The 20,924-nt window shown below is 41.5% G+C and overlaps 2 protein-coding genes across 6 annotated transcripts in view; one reads left to right on the forward strand and one right to left on the reverse strand.

Annotated features, from left to right (window-relative positions):
* ANKZF1 (ankyrin repeat and zinc finger peptidyl tRNA hydrolase 1) overlaps nt 1-19,385 on the forward strand; it is a 26,786-nt gene extending 7,401 nt beyond the window's left edge. Inside the window, exons 5-17 of one of the 3 annotated variants that reach the window (XM_042461685.1) lie at nt 240-439; nt 1,384-1,499; nt 2,111-2,258; nt 2,980-3,202; nt 4,459-4,551; nt 5,003-5,164; nt 6,812-6,910; nt 10,909-11,164; nt 11,812-11,923; nt 15,004-15,171; nt 17,045-17,126; nt 18,792-18,933; nt 19,250-19,385. In XM_042461685.1, coding sequence (XP_042317619.1) covers nt 240-439; nt 1,384-1,499; nt 2,111-2,258; nt 2,980-3,202; nt 4,459-4,551; nt 5,003-5,164; nt 6,812-6,910; nt 10,909-11,164; nt 11,812-11,923; nt 15,004-15,171; nt 17,045-17,126; nt 18,792-18,933; nt 19,250-19,289 — 1,841 coding nt within the window. In that variant the 3' untranslated portion in view covers nt 19,290-19,385. The remainder of the gene's footprint in view (nt 1-239; nt 440-1,383; nt 1,500-2,110; nt 2,259-2,979; nt 3,203-4,458; nt 4,552-5,002; nt 5,165-6,811; nt 6,911-10,908; nt 11,165-11,811; nt 11,924-15,003; nt 15,172-17,044; nt 17,127-18,791; nt 18,934-19,249) is intronic. The other 2 variants (XM_042461691.1, XM_042461700.1) reach the window with 2 other exon arrangements.
* Nucleotides 19,386-19,782: 397 nt separating this feature from the next.
* GLB1L (galactosidase beta 1 like) overlaps nt 19,783-20,924 on the reverse strand; it is a 17,787-nt gene continuing 16,645 nt past the window's right edge. For all 3 annotated transcript variants that reach the window (XM_042461723.1, XM_042461714.1, XM_042461732.1), the window contains 2 exons: nt 20,617-20,823; nt 19,783-20,128 (listed from right to left, as the gene is read on the reverse strand). In XM_042461723.1, the coding sequence (XP_042317657.1) occupies nt 19,829-20,128; nt 20,617-20,823 (507 nt within the window). In that variant the 3' untranslated portion in view covers nt 19,783-19,828. The remainder of the gene's footprint in view (nt 20,129-20,616; nt 20,824-20,924) is intronic.

A 20,924-nucleotide genomic window follows, 5' to 3' on the forward strand; every position in this document is an offset into this window, starting at 1 on the left:
CCAGTATTGCACATTGAACTGGTAATGAGATATGCTGAGCGGCTTGGTTTTCTAGATCTAGGCATGTCCTTTTATTCCACTGGAGTCCTGATTTATCTTAAGCAGGAAGTTTTCCATCTTTCCTAATGTAGATAGTTTCCCTTGTGCAGGGACAGTTTTCTTCCTGACCTGCTATGAAGTAAAATTCCAGAGGCAGGATCTTTACTTTTGTGACCATCTGTCACTCTCTTGGTACATAGGTGATGTCTCCAGCATCTCTGGCTCCGATTCCAGTGACTCAGATGGTGAATCTGATCTTTCATCTTATCAGAACAGTGAAGACAAAGCAAACAAAAATCAAAGCCACTCAACACATCCTCTACGCTCCCAGCGTGTTCTGTTCAGAAATTCTCAAGGCCAGCTTATTGCAATCTATCGCTGTGTGTTGAACACTACAAAGGCATGTTGCAGGACACCAAAGCAAAGAACCCACTGAGCATCATTCCCTTCCTAGCCTTCTTCCTCTTCCTACTGTAGTTACCAGTTGTCTGTGATGGCCCCAGCTGAGGGCAACATTATGACTAGGTTTCAAAAAACTGCTTCTCTGTATTGCTGTATCCCTTTATCTCTATAGTCCTGTATTTTGGAGAGTGTTCACAACTCCAATGAATTCTCTTGAAGCCCCCTGAGAAAGGCCTAGTGTGGCCAAAATATGTTGAGCTTTTTAAACACTAATAAACAGTTGACCATCTTTTAGCCCATGCTTCTCTCCTCTTTGCTACTTGGTTACATGCTTTCAGGCCCTTACCTATACTGTGTTGCTGTATAGCCAACTCCTGCTGTGCTTAAGTCTCTCTCTCTTTCCTAGTTTAATTGTTAAAGTCATCCCTCCAAGGCATTCTGATCCTCAGCATGGTACTGTATTTTAATTTCAGCCAGTTGGGGATGTTGCTAAACTCTGGGCTTGTTGCTGTTAATCTGTGAGGTTGCTGTCTGTCTCAGTCTCTTGCCTGGTTGCCCTGGTTTTGACCTTCCCCTGCCCAGCCTCTTCTAACACCACACCATCCCATGATTCCTTCTCCCTTGTGTCTGCTATATCCTAGAAGAGATTGGACTTCAAGTTGGATGAACAGGGGCAGTTTCCTTGATTTTAGAACTGGTGTGGGGAGGAACAGCCATTTGCCATTCTTATCCTTGACCTTAATTGTACAGTTTTCTTTGATTTGGTTGGGACCTCTGCAGGATTTCTCAAAGGCAGAAATGAAGCTTTTGTATAGTACTATCAGTCCTGTTACGCAAGTCCAGATAACACCATGCCCATTCCTGTTTAGCTGGAAATGCCAGGCTGGAAATGTTTCATTACTCATTCTGTGTGCTAACTGAAAAGTATCTGTGTATCTCCAGGGTAGTATGGAACATCCTGCAGAGATAGTGGCATCCCTTCAGAGGCAAAGCCCCAGGATTACCTGGATTATTTTGATGGCTGGTGGGGGACACTTTGCTGGTGCAGTATTTAAAGGGTAAGAATGCTGTATGTTATGGAGATCCTTGCTGAATTATAGAAGCTTTCTTAGAATGTGTGTGTTGGCAGACTGAAAGACATCATGATTCAAGATCATTATTAATTATGGAGGTGCAGAACCTGGGACTGAATGCAGCCCTCCCTGAGTCCCAAACTGTCTGTCTAGGGTCTCCAGATTGCCATATCCACTTCCCATGACATTTATGTTTCCTAGCTTTTATATAGTTTTGTTCCCATTCTGAAAGACTGAGTGCATTTCCTAATGATAAGCTACCATCAGTAAAAGGTTTATGCTAGAATATGCTGGTCTTTTTGATACCACTTTTTGGCTCTTTGTATGTGGCCCCTGAGAATTTTGCTGTAACGAGGTCCTTCACCCTTGTTCTTGATAGCGCATAGTAGCACACATAAGGGAGAAGATTGGCATGGTAGGAAAGAAGGTATGTGTTACATATATTTACATAAAGAGCATAGAACTTTCCCATTTGTCTATATACAGTTGGAACACATTCATGTCGTAGATAAATCATGAGTCGCCTTTGGTAATATATCATTTCTAAATATCTTGGATATTATTCTGTTGTATGCTTATCTTTACTTTATTCCCAGAAATGAGGTGCTGGAGCATAAGACTTTCCATCGATACACAGTGCGAGCCCGCAGGGGTACAGCCCAAGGGGTGAGGGATGCTCAGGGTTCTATGCCCAAATCTGCTGGGGCCTCACTGCGCCGCTACAATGAGGCTGCACTGCTTAAGGTGAGTAAAATGCCTAGAGCAATCAAGGAAGACTGGGAAGGATCTTGCTGTTTTAAAGTTTTCTAGCCACTTTTTGCTTTGTTGTTTCAGAGGGAGGTTGTCTAGATCCTTCTACCTTCATAAAGGAAAGAAACAACAGTAAACTTCCTTTAGCTGAGGTTCAGTAGGCCCTTGGTATTGGCAGGCTGTAGATGACCACACCCCATATTATCCAATGGTGGGATGTGCCCGTGGGTGCACTGTGAGGGCATCCATATCGCTGTCCATTGGGTAATATGAGACTTGGGCTTTGTGTTTTTCCCATTTGTGGTGGGGGGGACAGAACTGAATCCCTTCGGTTGGGAAGGGGTCATCTATATATAGATTCTTCTCAGTAGCATCTACAGCAGGGTAATGTAAAGGAATGAAGGGGGGTGAACTGTTAAAGTGCTAGCAGCTTGGTGGCTGCTGCTACTTCTCTGCTGTTTTTTTTTTTTTTCTTTTTTGATGCAGATCCTGCATGCCAGGGAACAGATTTCTTCATCTTGCATTTTGTCACTTGCATAAAAATGAGGATTTTATGTAGGCAAGGCATATCTATCACATACATCTCTTGGACAATTGACCATTTACTGCATTGGGCCCATGCATCACTTTCATTGCGTTGCGCTCCTGCTGCAGGGACATACACTGAGATGGAAACTTTGTGCATAAAAGTATTACCCATTGTCTCTTCTTACAGGATATTCAGGAGCTGTTGGTTAACTGGGCAGGGCATTTACAAGAAGCAGAGTGCATCTTCCTTCGTGCCCCTCGCACCAACAGGGCTCATTTCCTTGGCAGCAAAAATGGCCCTCTTCAGCGAAATGATCCCCGGATCCGGGGCATTCCTTTTAGCACTAGGAGAGCCACTTTCCATGAGGTGCAGAGGGTGCATGGGGTTCTGAGCAGTCTGCAAGTCTATGGTGAGCACACCCTTTTCAACACACTTCACAGAGTGGAATTTTGTTCTACAGCTCTGTTTCTGCTGCTGACTTGGTTTTTAGCAATTAAGAATATCTCTTCTTCCTATAACACAATGCAGGGTTTCCCAGTCAGAAGATTACATTTTCCCTGGAACTTTCCTTAGCCCCAAATAACTAGGTTCTAAAAGTTTCACATAGTTTCTAGATCCTCAGCTATCCACTGGAACTGGCTATTTCTGTGCTTTTTACTGAAATCAGGCCCAGATCTTCCTTTAGGTCAGCTTTGCTACCCCTTTCCCAGGAGACAGAGGGTGAGGATGGTTTCCCAGCATCCCTTCCACACAAGAGGGGCATTATAGAAGTATTTAAGTCCTGTAGAAGATTTCTCATACAATAGGGTCATAGACTGGCAGCTGTCACATTCTCTGCTTCTTTCTTTGGGGTGGGAGGAAGCTCTGTTTTCTCTTCTGCTTGGGCAGTGAAGCAGTCACTGCAGCTGTGTCTTGTGACTTGAAAATGATGCCAACTTTCCTTTCTCTTTCCTGTTGCATCATTTTCCCATTCCTTCTGGAGCATGGGGGAGACAGTGGCTGCTTTACTCAGAGCTAGCACTATCAGCATCATCTTTTTCACTGATGAGGAAGTTGTTTTAACACTGCTACCCCATCTTCCTTCTTTCTGGGGCACAGAGTCCTTCTTCACCTACTCCAAAGTGGATGGGTGGGAATTCCATTTTACAGTGTGGGAGACAGCCCTTCAGTTTCCACTTCAAATATCCAGATAATTTAGCGTGCTCTGGCTAAAATGTTACCATTGTGATTTGTGAGCTGCAGCTGTACCGTTGTGGTGCTGCTGGGAGTGGAGTATATACAGTGCAACCGCGTTATACGTGGGTGCGCTTTACACGGACTTGAGCGTGCGCACTCAGGCCACGGGGGGGCATAAGGGGCAACATGTCCCATTCAAATGAATGGGGCGCGTGCCTGTGGCACCCCGCACGCTCCCGTGCCGTCGCACACGAGCCCCATTCAAATGAATGGGGCTTGAGCATAGGCAGAATTCACCTTACGCCGGGGGGGGGGGGGGGGGGGAAGATATCCCCCCCCAGGGGCGGGGGCGCACTGTATTGCATATGGTCCCAAACTGAGTTTTTTAATTGAAGTGTGAAACTATGAAGATTTTTCTTGACAGACAATACTGACTGTGAGTTCTGGAGGTTATATTTTGAAAAAGTAATGTTCCATATTCTGTATCAGGAAAAGATACAGCAGTGACAGATCTGATTGGTTCTCCCCGGAAGAGCTGGAAAAAAGTAGTAGATGAAACATCTTCACAGGGTCAAGATACTGGTGAGTTGGAGAGCTCTCTTGAGATGGAAAGAATCTGCTGTTATAGGAAACATTTTGGCTGAAGGGTGTGGTGTAAATACCTTAAGTGTCCCTATTCTTCCATCCTTACCCTTCTAGCTAATGAATATGCTTTCTGCAGCTTTTCCCATCCAGCTCTTAGGCCATTGAGTGGAAAGACTGTTGCTGAAGACATCAGAGTCTAGGGCATTCTGCCTGAGATTGAGAATGGCTTTAGTGAAGAGTTCCTGAAAAAGGACTGTGGGCTGAAAAACACCCAATTGAGGACAGAGGTTACTAATGTGAAGGATGTAATAGCAGTAGTGCCTGTAATTCAGCTGAGAGAGGAATGACTAGTTGATAAAATCCCCATTCACAGCATATTTAATGATCCCATTTTTGCTCACCTGGCAATGAGAAGGATAGACTGATCCATGCCTCCTCTGTCTTACAGTCTCCCCAACAGGGACAGAGGAAGAGGAAGAAAGCAGAGAGAAAAGCCCAATGCACTTAGAGATGCTGGAGATGACACTGAGTACACTGGAATTGCGTGAATTTGAGGTGGCACCAAAACGGAACCTCAAGAAGAAGAGGAAGAAACCAAAAGTTTTCACAGGTGGGTGGTTAAGATACAGGACCTGTTCCTAATTAGTCATTTACCTTTCCTAGTATTGCAAACTACAACTATTACAAAGGACCTTCTCTGCTGCAGCATCCTGGTTGAGGAATGTCTGCCCGTTAGAGGCCTGATTGGTGCCTACATTGCTGACATTTTGGCACCAAGAGAAAACATAGTTGTTGATAAAAGCCTTTGGGCATGTAGATGGTTTTAAATTGTTTTAAGGTGTGTGTGGTTTTTTACTATGTCATCTTTGAATTTCTTAATTTGTTTAGTATGTTTTAGCCTGTATACATTGTATGCCATCCTGAGATCTTTGGCTAGAGGATGGCATATAAATATTGTAATAATAAAATGATAAATACAGACTAGGTGGGGGTGGCAGCAGCTGACCCAGCTTCCTGGATCCAACATGGATCCAACGCCACCTTTGACGTTATTAGCAATTCTACAGCTGTAGTGTGCCCTCATTGTTAGTAAGGCAGCAATTAAGGCTGAGGGGCCTTTATTGGAAATAGAGCAGCAGGAAACTTAAGTGATTGGTCTTTGCCCTCTGCCAGCCCTGTCTGCTAACAAGAAAAAGAGGGAAGACTTGTGTTTCTGGAGTTCAGTTTGTGGTAGCACTGCCGGAACTGTTACAGTTTCAATCAGACCTTACAGAGTTCATACAGGATAGCAAAGACAGATTTTGTGCAAGCAAATACATGGACTCTATAAAAGTGGTCATGGATATGAATTTTCAGGAATTGAGCAGAGCAGTGGAGGACAGGGAGTCTTTGAGAGGTCTCATCCCCAGGATCATTATGGGTCGAGATCAACTCAAGGATGATTAGCAATATATATATATATATATATATATATATATATATATATATAACACAGAATGTGTTTAACCTTGTAGTCTTTATTATATTTCATAATCAGTACTGTACTTATTGCTATGGTATAGGTGATGATATGCCCACTTAGAGACTTGTCATAGTCAGAAGATAACCAAAGTTGCTCCTTAAAAATCCCAATTTGTTAATTAAATACAATCTGTCAAACTAGGACAAGACCTCTATATGAAGGTCAGCTAATGAGGTCATAATCTCTAAAATATAAGAAATAAAAAGTACTAGACATGATGAGTGATACTACATATGATACTAGATACTTGTCTTGAGTATTATAGAAGATTTAATTGATAGTATTTTAATAGCTAGCATTTAGAAAATGAAAAATCTGAAAACTCAAATAGGCTGAGGTGCCAAAGGATTTGCTAGTCAGAATCCTTAGACCCTAAGGAATATATACAAAGGCTGGGAGATTCACTGTAAAATAATTGTTTTTCTTTCTAGCCAGCAAAACTGTGTCAAGCCTGTTGGTGTTGAGAAAACTAGGGTAAGCAAAGGAGAGCAGATTGGACTTGATATATCATCATAAAGGTTGAATAGTTTATACATTTTTATCCTTGTTTTAGGAACTCAACATTTTTGCTGAGCAATTTATATTTTATACAGCATTTTAAAAAGTATTAAAGGATTAATACTGTTAGGAAGGCTGTCCAATAAGAATATTTTCTGTACACCTATTCTTTGATGAGCGATAAGGAGTGAGTTCAGCAAAGTACACCTTTTACCATGTGGTCATTTTTTTTAACAGAATCTTCCAGTAAAATTTCAGGAGGTGCTGAACGGTTTGAGGCCTTATTGCCTAGAAGTGAGAAATCAGCTGAGACCCAAAAAGAGTTGGAAGCTCAAGGTGAGCCTGAGATTGGTATGTGTGTGTGTACATTTCAAAGTTATAGTCTTGTTAGTCTGGATCAATATGCAAAGAGAGCTTTTGGCACCTTTGAGACTGAGAGAAAGAAAGAAGTTGGTAGCATTAGTTTTCATATAGTTTTTTGTGGGTTTTTTGGGCTATGTGGCCATGTTCTAGAAGAGTTTCTTCCTGATGTTTCGCCAGCATCTATGGTTGGCATCTTCAGAGAATGCTTGCCTGGAAAGGATTTGGGTATATATATTGTGTGACCTGGAAAGGCAGGAGTGATTTGCATGTGTATTGTTCTGTTGCTAATGGTAGGCCTCAGGATGGGAGGGTCTGCACAAGAGGATTAGTGTCTGCTTGATTAGTGCTCATTTTCTGCTGGGAGATTTCTCATTTGCATTTGTTGAGTCTTCATCTTGCTATTTTTCAGTACTGGTAGCCAAACCTTGTTTACTTTAAGGGTTCCCTCTTTCCTGTTGAAATTGTCCAGGTGTTTGTGGATTTCAATGGCTTCCCGGTGCATCCTGACATAGTAGTGGTTGGAATGGTCCAGAACTTCAGTGTTTTCAAACAGTATTTTATGCCCAGGATGGTTTGTGGCATGTTCTGCTACTGCTGATTTTTCTGGCTTTCCCAATCTGCAGTGTCTCTCGTGTTCCTTGATTCTTGTTTGCACACTGCATTTAGTGGTCTCTATGTAGACTTGTCCGCAGCTGCATGGTATGCGGTAAACTCCTGCGGCTGTGAAAGGGTCTCTCTGGTCCTTGGCTGAGCGAAGCATTTGCTGGATTTTCTTTGTCAGTTTATAAACCATTTAAAGGTTGTGCTTCCTCACCACTTTGCCTATTCTGTCTGTGACTCCTTTGATGTATGGTAAAAATACAAAAATACCTTCCCTTTGGGTGGCTGCTTGTCTTCACTCCTCTGGGTTTTCCTGGGCCTGACAGCCCTTCTGATGTCTGAGCTGGAATAACCATTAGCCTGTAGAGCCCAGTCCAGGTGCTTCAGTTCATCTTCCAAGACGTGGGATTCGCAGATGCGTTTTGCTTGGTTTACCAGTGTTTTGATTGTGCTTCTTTTTTGTCCTGGGTGGAGTTCTTGTGCAGGTATCTGTATGTATGTGTGGGTTTTCTGTATACTGTGTGACCCAAATGTTGGTTCAATTTGCAGATGACTAGGACATCCAAGAATGGCAGTGTTCCTTCCTTTTCTTTTCCATTGTGAATTGGATGTTGGGGTGGATGTTGTTCAAATGGTTCAGGAACACAGCCAGATCTTCTTCTCCATGGCTCCAAATGGTGAAAGTGTCATCCACATTTCTGAACCAAGTTGTGGGCTTTTTCGGTGCTATTTTCATATACTTCAGTCTACCTGCTCAAATGCATGGAGTGAAGTGCCTAGGAATAGACTTTTGTGTGTGTGCACAATAGAAATGCAAAACTTGTGGGTATGGTGATGAGGGGACAAGTTCCTTTTTAGCAAGGGTTTGTTATAGGACAAAGGCATAAGGAAGAATGTCTAAAGTGAAAATGAGTATATAATCTATGAATGGTGGTGGGAGTTATTGCAGTCTATTGTGATGCTGACTGGGAACCAGAAAGGAGATGTGAAGGACTACCAAGAGAGCCTTCATGTGACTTATGCCTATTTGCCCAAAGTGGAATGCTAACTGGAATTGTTGGCAATGGAAGGCATATATAGTTGGCCCTTAATATCCAGTTTCTGTTCCACATCCCACAGTGGATGCCAAACAGGACCTCAACTCCCATTTTATGCACCACCCTCAGGGTGAATAGGGCAGGGCCATCCGTAGATACCCAAATCTATAGATGGCAAGTGTGCAGTTGGGGTGGGCCGACTGTATCACATTAGACTAGAGGATGAGCAAGTGAAAGTACTTTTAATTTTGTACATGACATGATTAGATCTTGTGATAACATTTCCTGAGCAGAAGTGTTGATAGAGTTGACATCTGAGTTTGTGGAAGGTCTTTTACCCATCTCACCATCTGTATTGTGTGTTCTCCTATAGGTAAGTAACTGAGATTGAGAGACTGTTTACTACTAGTTGTTTTTTTTTAAGTCATTATTGCATTAAAAACAAACACACCTATATATTACATTTAAACAAACATACATAAATCATAAACAACCACACCTACAAACATAAAAGAAAAACTTCCAAAATCCAAAGTAGTCACTATTAGTTTCTTAAGTATTCTTTTACCAATAATTAATCATCTCTTATCTTTTCTGCAATTGCTTTTTTAAGTAAAACATATCTTTGTTAAACTGAAACTATTGTAAATTACATCATTTATTCATCAATTTAATAATAATAATAATAATAATAAAATTTTATTTATATTTCCCACCTCTCCTTTCAGATCGAAGTGGGATTACAGCAGTTAAAACAACAATACAAATACAATCATTCAATAAAATTACAACAATTATTACATTATTAATAAAAAACTGATTTGCCACCTGTTTACCGTTCTGTTAATAATATTTTATTTATTATTTTTTCCTTCTCTCTTTTTTAAGAGCCTGTATTTTTTGTTTGTTTGTTTCCTTTCTATATATAAATACAATTCCCCAATTCTGTCATTTCATTTACACTTTTACGGAAGTCTTTGTTCTAGCACACAACACCATATATTGTGTCAACTAGTCAATTTGTCATTTTCTATTAAGTTGTACATTTTACAGATCCAGTCTAATATATCTGGTTTCCCCTCATCTTTCCATTTTTTTTTTGGCATAGATTAATCTGGCCACAGAAATCATATAAAACAAGATTCTTCCATATCTTTTTTTTTTTCTATCTCTTTGTTAACAATTCCTAAAACTATCTTGGTTTTTTTTTAAAAAAAAAATTAAATGTAAAATTTTGAATTAAATACCAAAGTTGTTTAGCCTTCAGGCAGGACCACCACATATGCATCATGGTGCTTTTTGGGGAGGTTGTGTACTACTAGTAAAGGCCTGCTACTAAGAGCCCTTAAAATGGCAGCATGATTGTCCAGAATAGCTCACAGTTTATTGATGTGTATGAGAGGTCTCAGTTGGGAACTATGTGACCAATAGTGGAGTTCTGACATTTTTAGTCTTGACTTATGTAATAGATTAGTCCTGGGTACAAATCTTGCATTTTTTAAAAATTATTTTTTAAAATTACTTCATATGGTGGACACTGTAGCAGACAATGAGCACTAATCAAGCAGACACTAATCCTCTTTTGCATACCCTCCCACCCTGAGGCCTGCCATTAGCAACAGAACAATACACATGCAAATCACTCCTGCCTTCTCAGGTTCACACAGTGAGTGTGTGTGTGTGTACACACACACACACACACATACATACACCCAACTCCTTTCCAGGCAAGCATTCTCTGAAGATGCCAGCCACAGATGCTGGTGAAACATCAGGAATAAACTCTTCTAGAACATGGCCACATAGCCTGAAAAACTCACTCAAAGAAGTTTACAGTATAAGCTTTCATAGACTCTGCTTATTATTTATTTCATTCATATGTCACCTTCTTCCTGGAGAGGACCGAAGCGAATGTGGCTCAAAGAAGGGTGAGCAGTGGCACAAAACCCTACAATTCTTTTTAAATTTAAATAATTATATTAAAACAGTATAAAATTATTTTAAAACATATATAAAGAGAGCTATTTTAAATAATAAAGCAGACGCTATCTACAAAAGCTTATGCTACAAATTTCATTCTTTTAATCAGTCTCAAAATGCTACAAGATCCATTTGCATATAGATACAGACTAAAATGGCTGTCTTTGAATACACATGCTAAAGCTTATGGTATCTGAGATGGCCAAGTGTACACATCCAGCTTGATTTAATAGGAGGTTCACAGTGACCTTCACATTCAGCATTTATAGCATATTGGGAACATGTGCTGATAACCAGGAATTGAGTATCATGTTTGTTTGTTATGGTTCACGGAGACTTTCTTCTCCATTTCAGGTTCTCCAAGCACATCAGTGGAAGATGCTTTATTCACAGCCTGTAAGGTAGGAGATGTCGGAGCACTACAAGATCTTCTGGGAATAGCTGGCAGCACAAAAGAAGAGCTAGATGAATGCAGAACGATGGCCTCACAGCACTTGCTCAACACGCCCCTGGATGAGAGCGGCTGGACAGCTTTGCACGTGGCTGCTGCAGCAGGAAGGAGTGCAGTTGTGCGGCTACTATTGGAGACCGGAGCTGATCCTACCCTCAGGTAATGTCAAATATGAGTGGTCGTCTGTCCTGGAACCCCAAAATAGGGCTCTTGAATCACATGGGCTCTCTCTTTGTAGTCAGCATTTCTGTTTTGCATTTGGAATGATGAGCAGCTGCTCTTGGAAGCCCACCGTACTTGGATCAGTGGACCCCATAATATCAAGCACAGTCTTGAGTCCAGGTCTTTCAGCAATATTAGGAATTAATTGGTCTCAAAGAACCAGACTCCTTAAAGCTTGCTTTGTCAAAGATCCTTGAAAATACAGTGGTGCCTCGGGTTACGAAATTAATTCGTTCCGTGGCACCGTTCGTAACCCGAAAAGCCTTCGTAAGCCGAAAAAACATTCGTAACCCGGAACAATGTTTTCCTATGGGATTTTTTCGTATCCCGAAAATTTCGTAACCTGGGTATTTCGTATCCCGAGGTACCACTGTATAGAAAACTATTCAGATAATAAGCCATAGGGTGGTTCATCTGCAGGAATAAAATTAAAATCTGTTCATCAGCTGGGATTGGCTTAACTTCTCTTGGATTCAACTGTTCAGCCAGGGAAGAGTAGTAGTTCAGGTTGCTTCATCTATCAACTACATGTTTGCACCTGCTGTGCTTCTGAAAACATGAAGTAATATTGTTTTCTACTGCAGGGACAGCCAGGAACAGCCGCCATACTGTGTATCTGCAAATAAGCAAACTCGTGCTGAATTCCGCAGGTTCATGGGTGAACAACCTGAGAAATATGACTATGTTAGGGCTCAGGTGAGTGGCAATGGAGTCCTGGATGCCTCTATGTAGATACATACCATATTTCTCTGGTAGGCATTGATGTACTAAGAAGATATAATTTGATATGTTTATGGTTGGCTCATTTGCACGTGTAAGTCACTCATCTTTAAGTATGTCATTGGAGTCAGGTGGGGAGGAAAAATGATTCTGGATAGTGTATAGCTATCATATGATTTTCCATTATCTGATAATTATTTAATTTATTTTATTCTTGCTTATATTCCACCTCGTAATATTGTTCGATGCTGTTTTCATGATCTTCAGTCTGTTAATCATGACCATCTCAGTCAGACTTTGGTTTCTTCACTCTCTTTTCTAAATCTTGGGGACTCTACTGACTCAGCAGTGTCTCTATTTAACTCCACTCTTTCTTCAACTCTTGACTGCTTTGCCCCTGTACCCATATGCGTGTCTTCCTTCACAACTAGGCCTCAGCCCTGGCTTACTCCCACAGTTCGATTTCTCTGTTCCTGCTCTCGAGCAGCCAAACATTTGTGGGGAAAATTCCAGGGAGTGGGCTGATTTTATTCATTATAAATTTGTTTTTTCTTCCTTTTCACGCACCCTGTCTATGGCAAAACAGAACTATTATAATTCATTGATCTGTGCCAATGAGAGGTGCCCACAGCATTTGTTCTCCACCTTTAACACTTTGCTAAAACCTTCTCCTCCTGTCTCTTCATTATTTTCTCCTAATGATTTTGCTACCCATTTCATGACCAAGATTACCACTGTTTGTTTTGAGATCGTTGCTCCCGATTTTTCATCTACTACTAAATCTTCAATCACTTTCAACTAAAAAATTTTTTGTGTTTCCTCTCTATGGATGAACTCTCTACGCTGCTGAACTCTTCCAAACCTGCAACTTGTTCTCTTGATCGAATTCTTTCTTGTCTTCTCATCTCTGTAGCACCTTCTTTTCTGTCCTCGCTTCTGTATATCTTTAATCTTTCTCTCTCTACTGGCTCTTTCCCCTGTTTTTTTAAACATGCTTTAGTTTTCCCAATTCTGAAAAAAAACCTTCTCTTGACCCTTCTTCTCTGTCTAGATATCCTCCTATTAATCTTTTTCCTTTTCTTTCTAAGGTTTTGGAATGGGTTGTTTATTTTCAATGCCTTGAGTTTCTTGAGACTAACTCCATCTTAGATCCCTTTCAGTACAGTTTCTGCCCAAGGCTCTTTACAGAGACGGCTGTTACAAAGATCTCGGATGATCTTTTGCGGGCCAAGGCTAATGACCTTTATTCTATTCTTGTTCTCCTTGATTTATCTGCAGCCCTTGACACCGTTGATCACTGTCTCTTAGTTGATATACTTTCTGACATTGGGTTCTCAGACTCTGTTCTTGATTGGTTTAAATTTTACCTGTCAGACAGCTTTTTTGCAGTGGTCACGGGTGGTCAGGCTTCATCTTCTGTTCCATTATCTGTTGCAGTTCCCCAGGGCTCTGTTTTGAGTCCCCTATTGTTCTCTCTTTACACATTGTACTTAGGAAAACTCATTAGTTCTTTTGGCTTTTCCTGTCATCTGTACACCGATGACACTCAGCTGTATCTTTCCACCCCTGATCTTTCTCTGGGTCTCGAACAGCAAGTCTCATCTTGTCTTACAGCTGTTTCTCAGTGGATGTGACACCGGCATCTGAAACTCAATATGTCCAAAATGGACCTTCTTATTTTTCCACCAAAGTCTATCGTACAATATTCCTTTTCTATTTGTGTTGATGATCTCTCCTGTCGACCTGTGCAGGAAGCCTGCAGTCTTGGTTTCATTTTTTATTCTTCCTTGTCGTGTATCCCTCAGATTCAGGCCATAGCCAAGGCATGCAGATTCTTTCTCTATAATATTGCTAATATCCAACCATTTCTTTCGGCCTCTACTGCCAAGATTCTGGTCCATGCCCTAGTGGTCTTGCGACTAGATTTTTGTAACCTCCTTCTGGCAGGGCTTCTTCATTCTCACCTGTCCTTTAATTTCTGTCCAGCATTCAGTTGCACGTATTATCATGTCTGCTCACTGCTTCGCTCATATCTCTCCCATATTGTCTACCCTACACTGGCTCCCCCTCCCTTTCCGTATTCAGTATAAGCTTCTGTTGATGACTTTTAAAGCCCTGCATGGGCTGGTCCCTCCTTATTTATCAGAGCTTCTTTCTCCTTACCTTTCCACTCATGCCCTCTGTTCTGGTAGTCAAGGTCTGCTGTCCCAGCCAAGGATTTTCACTGCCCCATCCCAGATCCTCCCCTTTCACTTGCTGCCCCTCACTGCTGGAACCTCCTTCCTCCACAAACATGGGTCATCACCTCTTTAAACAGCTTCAAAACTGAGTTAAAGACTATACTGTTCAGAGAAGCATTTCTAGGCATTACATTGTTGTTATTTTAATTTGTTGTCTGCCTTATTTTATTGAATGTTAACATGTACTAAGATGTATTGTATTTAATTATTTTGTAGAATGTATGCCATAGGCAGGTTTATTTTATCTATTTTAACTGATTGTATGTACAGCACTGTGAAAATTTAGTGTTATATAATTAAAGCTGAATAATAATAATAATAATAATAATAATAATAATAATAATAATACACTGTACACTGGGGCAAAGTGTGACTTTTGCAGACCAATTTTGTGGGCTCTAAAGCCTAAAAAATATTGGTGCATTTTCAGACAATTTTTGCCCAAAGATCATGCAGAAAAGCCCCCAAATGTATGAAAACATGCCAAAAATAAAAAAAAATAGCCCCAAAAACATCCCAGAACTTCTTAATACCCCAAACACCTCTTTTCTTTGGCAACCACTCTCAAAATAGCAACAGGAAGAGATGCACCATCACTTCCTGTCACCATTCTGAGAGACAGTGCAGAAAAAAATGGCAGTATTTGGGCTTTGGAGTGTGCAGCCCGTTGGGGGCTCCAGGAAGAAAAATTGGCCCCCAACCGCCACACAGTTGCTCACTTCTGGTGTATAGGAAGTGTCCACTTGGTAGTGGAGTGGGGTTTCTCCTGGGACTTTGGCATGTTCTGTTTCATCCACATTTACGGCCTAACCACAGGTGCCTGGACCCCTAACAGCTGAAATGGAAGCCAAGCAGGCAGAACGCCGGCGAGCGCAAAAGGCCCAGAGGAAGCAGCGTGAGAAAGAGGAACGAGAGGCAAGGCAGGTGCTGAAACAAGAAGAGGATGAGAAGAGACGTTTTGCCCTGCTGAGTGACCGTGAGAAGGTGAGGACCTTGTGATTCTAAGAAGACAGTGGGAACAATGCATTGTACAGGGCAATTATTGAATGTGGAGGGGATACTGCTGTGGTGCCACATTTATAGAATGCCTTCCCTTTGGAAGCCCAGTGGGCACCAATCTTGGCTTCTTTTAGGACCTGAGTTAAAACAGTTTTTTATTGAGACATTTGAGATCTTGATCTTACTTATTTTAAGTGTACATGTGCATAGTTTTCACTGTTTTAGTCTTTTCTGCTTTTTAACTTTTTTTCGTTTAAATCTGTTTTAAATACACTTTTATCCTAATTAAGTTTTGGTTTTTTTAAACGTGGAAATGTTTTAAATTGTTAATGTTGATTGCCGCCCTGAGATCTTACAATAGAGGTGGGATATATTTTAATAAATAAATCTGTTTAGTCTGGGCTGCATTTTTAAAAGTCAAGCAGCTCAAAAGGCTAATGCATACTACTTTGTGTAATGTGGGCAGATTCCTTTCATATAATTTTACCCAACACTGTGAAATCTTATCTCTTTTTTTGATAAAATTACCAGCTTGGTAGATGAAGGGAATGCTGTGGACATAGTATATCTTTATTTCAGTAAGGCCTTTGACAAGGTTTCCCATGATATTCTTGCAGACAAGCTTGTAAAATGTGGGCTAGACAAGGTAACTGTTACATGGATTTGTAATTGGTTGACTGGCTGAACCCAATGGGGTTCAACAATGGCTCCTTTCCATCCTGGAGAGAAGTGACCAGTGGGGTCCCGCAGGGGTCTGTCCTGGGCCCAGTACTATTCAACATCTTTATCAATGACTTGGATGACAAAATTGGGGGCATACTTATCAAATTTGCAGATGACACCAAATTAGAAGTAGTAGCTAATATTCCAGAGGACAGGATCAAAATTCAAAATGACCTGAATAGATTAGAAAGGTGGGCCAAAGCTAACAACATGAAATTCAACACAGAGAAATGTAAGGTACTGCACTTAGGGCGGAAAAATGATAAGCACAGATTTAGGATGGGAAACACCTGGCTGAACGTGACTCCATGTGAAAGGGATCTAGGAGTCCAGGTACACCACAGGTTGAACATGAGTCAACAGTGTGATGCGGCAGCTAAAGAGGCCAATGCAATTTTAGGCTGCATCAATAAATGTATAGTGTCTAGATCAAGAGAAATAATAGTGCCACTATATTCTGCCTTGGTGAAGCCCCACCTGGAATATTGTGTCTAGTTCTGGGCACCACAAATCAAAAAGGACATTGAGAAACTGGAGCGTATCCAAAGGAGGGCGGCTAAAATGGTGAAGGGTCTGGAAACTATGTCCTATGAGGAATGACTTAGGGAGCTGGGGATGTTTAACCTGGGGAAGAGAAGGTTAAGAGGTGATATGATAGCCCTGTTTAAATATTTGAAAGGGTGTGATATTGAGGAGTGAAGAAGCTTGTTTTCTGCTGCTCCAGAGAACAGGACCCGGAACAATGGATGCAAGCTCCAGGAAAAGAGATTCCACCTCAACATTAGGAGGAACTTCCTGACAGTAAGGGCTGTTTGACAGTGGAACACACTCCCTCGGAGTGTAGTGGAGTCGCTTTCCTTGGAGTTCTTAAAAAGAGGCTAGATGGCCATCTGTTGGGGATGCTTTGATGGAGGGTTCCTGCATGGCAGGGAGTTGGACTGCATGGCCCTTGTGGTCTTTTCCAACTCTATGATTCTATGATATTCTTACCCAACAAACTGCCCAAAGTGTTTCACCTGAACCCCAGAAGCTCACTTTAACCAAAGCTTTACACAAAGAAAGGGATTTTTTCCCCCCATATAGGCTTTGCTGGCTAGTTGTTTCCCATTGCTAATGGCATTTTTCCCCCTTGTAGCGAGCCCTGGCAGCTGAGAAGAGGCTAGTTTCTCAGTTAAAAGACTCCAATGTATCTTTGAGCAATACCAGGTACTGTACAGGTATCCCCACTTTTTGATGACTTACTCTTTCAACCATTCTGAATTATACCCAGAATCTGTATATGTGATGCATGTTTTGCTGTTTCGACCACATATCAAATTAATGGGTTTCTCTATACAGTAATTTAAAAGGGTGGAAAAAGCGGAGGTTCATTCTTTGGTTCAAACAAATTGGGATGGGTGGGTTTTTACTTTTGAGGGGGGAAAGTAACACTTGCTTGGCTGATGAGGTTATGCACTGGGCAGGGTAGGCATTGCTAACAGACTTTTATTTTTCCTGCAAGAATGTTAAAGTTTCATAGAAATTACTGAATAGGAGGGGGGATACTATTTCTGAGGAGCAGGAAATGACAGCAGCAGTTCTGACTTGGCTTACCTTCATTCAGTGCTTTCTGCAGCTGGTACAGGACTATTTTGCTTTCCCAACAGCTGAGGGTAAAAAAAGGTGGCAAAGCATGGTAAAACCTGGAGTTGATTCACAAATTCACTGACACTGGAGCCACTGGGATCCACTTTAGGTTTTACTTTGGACTGTTCCTCCTTTACATGAACCAACTGACACCTTAGGAGCCCTGGTGGTGCAATGGTTAAATGCCTCTACTGCACTCAGGATTGACTCAGCCTTGCATCTTTCCAAGGTCGCTAAAATGAATACCCAGCTTTTGGGGGGCAATTAGCTTACACATTGTAAACTGCTTAAGGAATGCTTAAGTGCACTGATAAGTGACATAGAAATAAACTTGCTATTGCATCATCCAGCTTCGAGCAGCAGACAAGACCTGTCCCCAGAGTGCATTTCTTGGAGGAGAATGGCAAAAGCGTTAGGCAGCAGGTTTGGTGGAAGGATCCTTTTAAAGTAATAGAGACAGGATGCTGAGTAGACCTCAAGCCCATTGCTTGATGCTTGCTGTTCCCCTCTGAGAAACACGCCCTGCTTCCATTTTTTTCTGTTGACATTGGCTCAGACACAAAACCCTACTTGAAATTCTAGGATTCCATCCTTCTTCTCCTCATCTGTCAGTTTCACATCCTCCTGTTGTTCTAACATTTAGACTGGCTAACAGTTTTGAGCCTTTGGAGGTCTTTAAACAGAGGCTGGATGGCCATTTGTTGGGGATGCTTTGATTGAGAGTTTCTGTATGGCAGAATGGGTTGGACTGAATGGCCCTTGAGGTCTCTTCCAAATCTACCATTCTATGAAATATTTTGGAGTAAGACTTGAATACATCACTGGATTCTGCTTCCAGTTATGGCAATGAGACACTTGTTTCTTCTTCCCCAACTCTTCTTCTTCCCCAGTTCAGAGGGCTGCCTGCCACCAGTCCAGGCATGCCCATTAAGCCTGCGTGTGCCCTCCTGCTTTCCTTCAGTTCTTCTCTTCTCTCCATGCTGCCTAACTGAAATGCCCCCTTACATAGAAAGAAAGCAAATATACTTAAAATAGTCTTGTTCCCCCATTCAAGAGGTGCCCCCCCCCCTGGTTATTTGACAGGTTAAGGACCAAAGCACTATAGGTTCTACATTTCGTCATTTCATACTTTTGGACAATGCTTTGTTCATAACCTGTCAAATAAGCAGGAGCTTTATGTACTTTAGGGCAGTGATGTCTCTTTTGGTATGGACTTTAACTGAGCCTTCATGTTGCTGTCTCTTCCTTATCTGCAGGCGCTGCTGGCTTTGTGGGGAGTCACTCCTGGGATGTATTCCCTTCCATTACCTCGATTTCTCCTTCTGTTCCACAAAATGTCTCCAAACCCATCGACAAGGAAGAGCTGCTCCATCCTAGTTGTGGGTTTTTTTTGCACAGGTATGAATTTATATCTACCAGAATCCAAATGGAAATCCCTTAAGGAGCGCAGAGAGGTACAGCATTTTTAGGAGATCCACAGGCAGATTGCAGAGACATTTATTTGGTAGTAATGAAGAAATGATGAGAAATGATTACCTTTCCAGAAGTTACTTTTCTCCCTTTTAAAGCTAGGTTTTGTGTGTAAGAAATGGCAAAAATAAAAATACAGAATACTCAAAGCTAGGAAAATGTTCCTGGATTTTAGTATCCTGGAAGAATGTTGACAGCAAAGTAGGGACCAGAGATTTTTAATCAAATGTGTTTCCTTCCACAGAATGCTGTCTGCAGCAGCAGGAATCTCCTTGCCATGTTGAAACTTGTTTCTCAACTGTTGCTTCAGAAGTTGTGACAGATCATTGAAGGGCCATAATAAAACCCTTGTCCTTAATGTACAATGCTCTCGGAGTTTGAAGGTTGGATATAGATGATTCTGCCTTTATTAAAAAATGCTTGTTTTTGTATGTCATACAATCATTCAGCAAAACCCTATTATGTTCTCTTTTCTTCCCCATTGTCTGCTCAGCTCCCAGGCAAAGCCATAACGCAGTTCTTCCCCTTCCATTTTCTCCTCTCAACCCTTGTATTCATTGTGAACTACACTACAGCCATATTAGATTTGTCTCTATTTAATTTTGAAACAATTATATAAAATACTGAATTGCTTGTAGGTACCAACCTTCTGTTCGTGTTGAAAAGTCCTTTATAGCACCAGGTGTGAATAGTTATGTCTGTCTTCCACATAACTATAGTTGCCTCAAATGGTTCCTGTCTTAAATTACTATTGAGCATAAAGAAACAAATCCTTTATCTGAAGAGTACCCTTTATTAGTTTGACCCCTGTAACATGGCCACTTCAAGGTAAGGCTTTCTGTTTTCTTTTTGCTGGTGTCACACCTGCAGATTTCAGCAGTGATATAGCTAGACGCAAATTGCTTTTATTTGTGTTTTTGTGGGTAGAAATAAGGGTACCATTGAGAAGAGGCCGGTCAAGGAAGAGGACTCTGGGCTTCTCTGGAGCTTTCTGCAGTTCCAGAACTACAATAGTGTTGACAGATGAACCACTGAGGAGTGAACCTGGCACAAAGAGAGTTTCCTGGGGTCCACGAGCTGGCCAGAACCGACCCAGGTTAAAACCATTAATCCAAATCTGGCCCTGGGTGAAAAACAAACAAACAGTAGAGACTTTACAAGGCAATATTTCTGTTTCTGTTTACTGACTCCATGGAACAGGGAGAGATTACTTATCTGCAGAGTTAAGAACATCTTGGGGGGGGGGAAGAAAACATCAAAATGTCTTTTCTTGAAAATTATTAGGGAGTTAAATGTTCTTGCACTGCATTCCTGTCCATACTCTTAGAGCAAAATAACTGTTGATTTCTGGTCGTCATAATACAGTTGATAAGGAAAGGGTAAAACTATTTACTTACAAACTTTCTTCTTCAGCCACCTACCATTTATTATCTAATGTCAATGTAGTATAAGAGCTGCAGTTCAGGTTGGGCTAACGGGGACACACACGCGCCCCCCACACTTTCAGAATTACAGAGGAAGGAAATGCTAAAAAATCTGGGGAAGTAGTGTGGCTACCAAGTGAAGATTAGGTTCAGTTTGATGGATTAGCTCATCTGAGAATTGCAGTACCTTGTGCCAATCTGGGAACTTCACAAAGGAGTCCTCAGTGATACCGGGTGCTATGAAGAATCCAGTGTAGAAAGCAGGCCCTGTAGTCCCATTGCTTGGTGGGGCAGTTGGGGGCCATGCATGAGCCACAGCTGTATCAATGTCCAGTGGGTAGATGAGCCAGTCAGTGAGTGTGGTGGAACCCAGGGTGAGATTCTGGATCAGACCCTGGCCAGGGAGGTGAGGTAGAAGAGATCAGTCGGGTGCAACCAGGAGTGAGGGAACTATAGTTCTGTTACAGTTAACATAATTTAAGCCTATAATTGTAC

Source organism: Sceloporus undulatus, chromosome 1 (assembly GCF_019175285.1).
Source record: "Sceloporus undulatus isolate JIND9_A2432 ecotype Alabama chromosome 1, SceUnd_v1.1, whole genome shotgun sequence".
NCBI lineage: Eukaryota > Metazoa > Chordata > Lepidosauria > Squamata > Phrynosomatidae > Sceloporus > Sceloporus undulatus.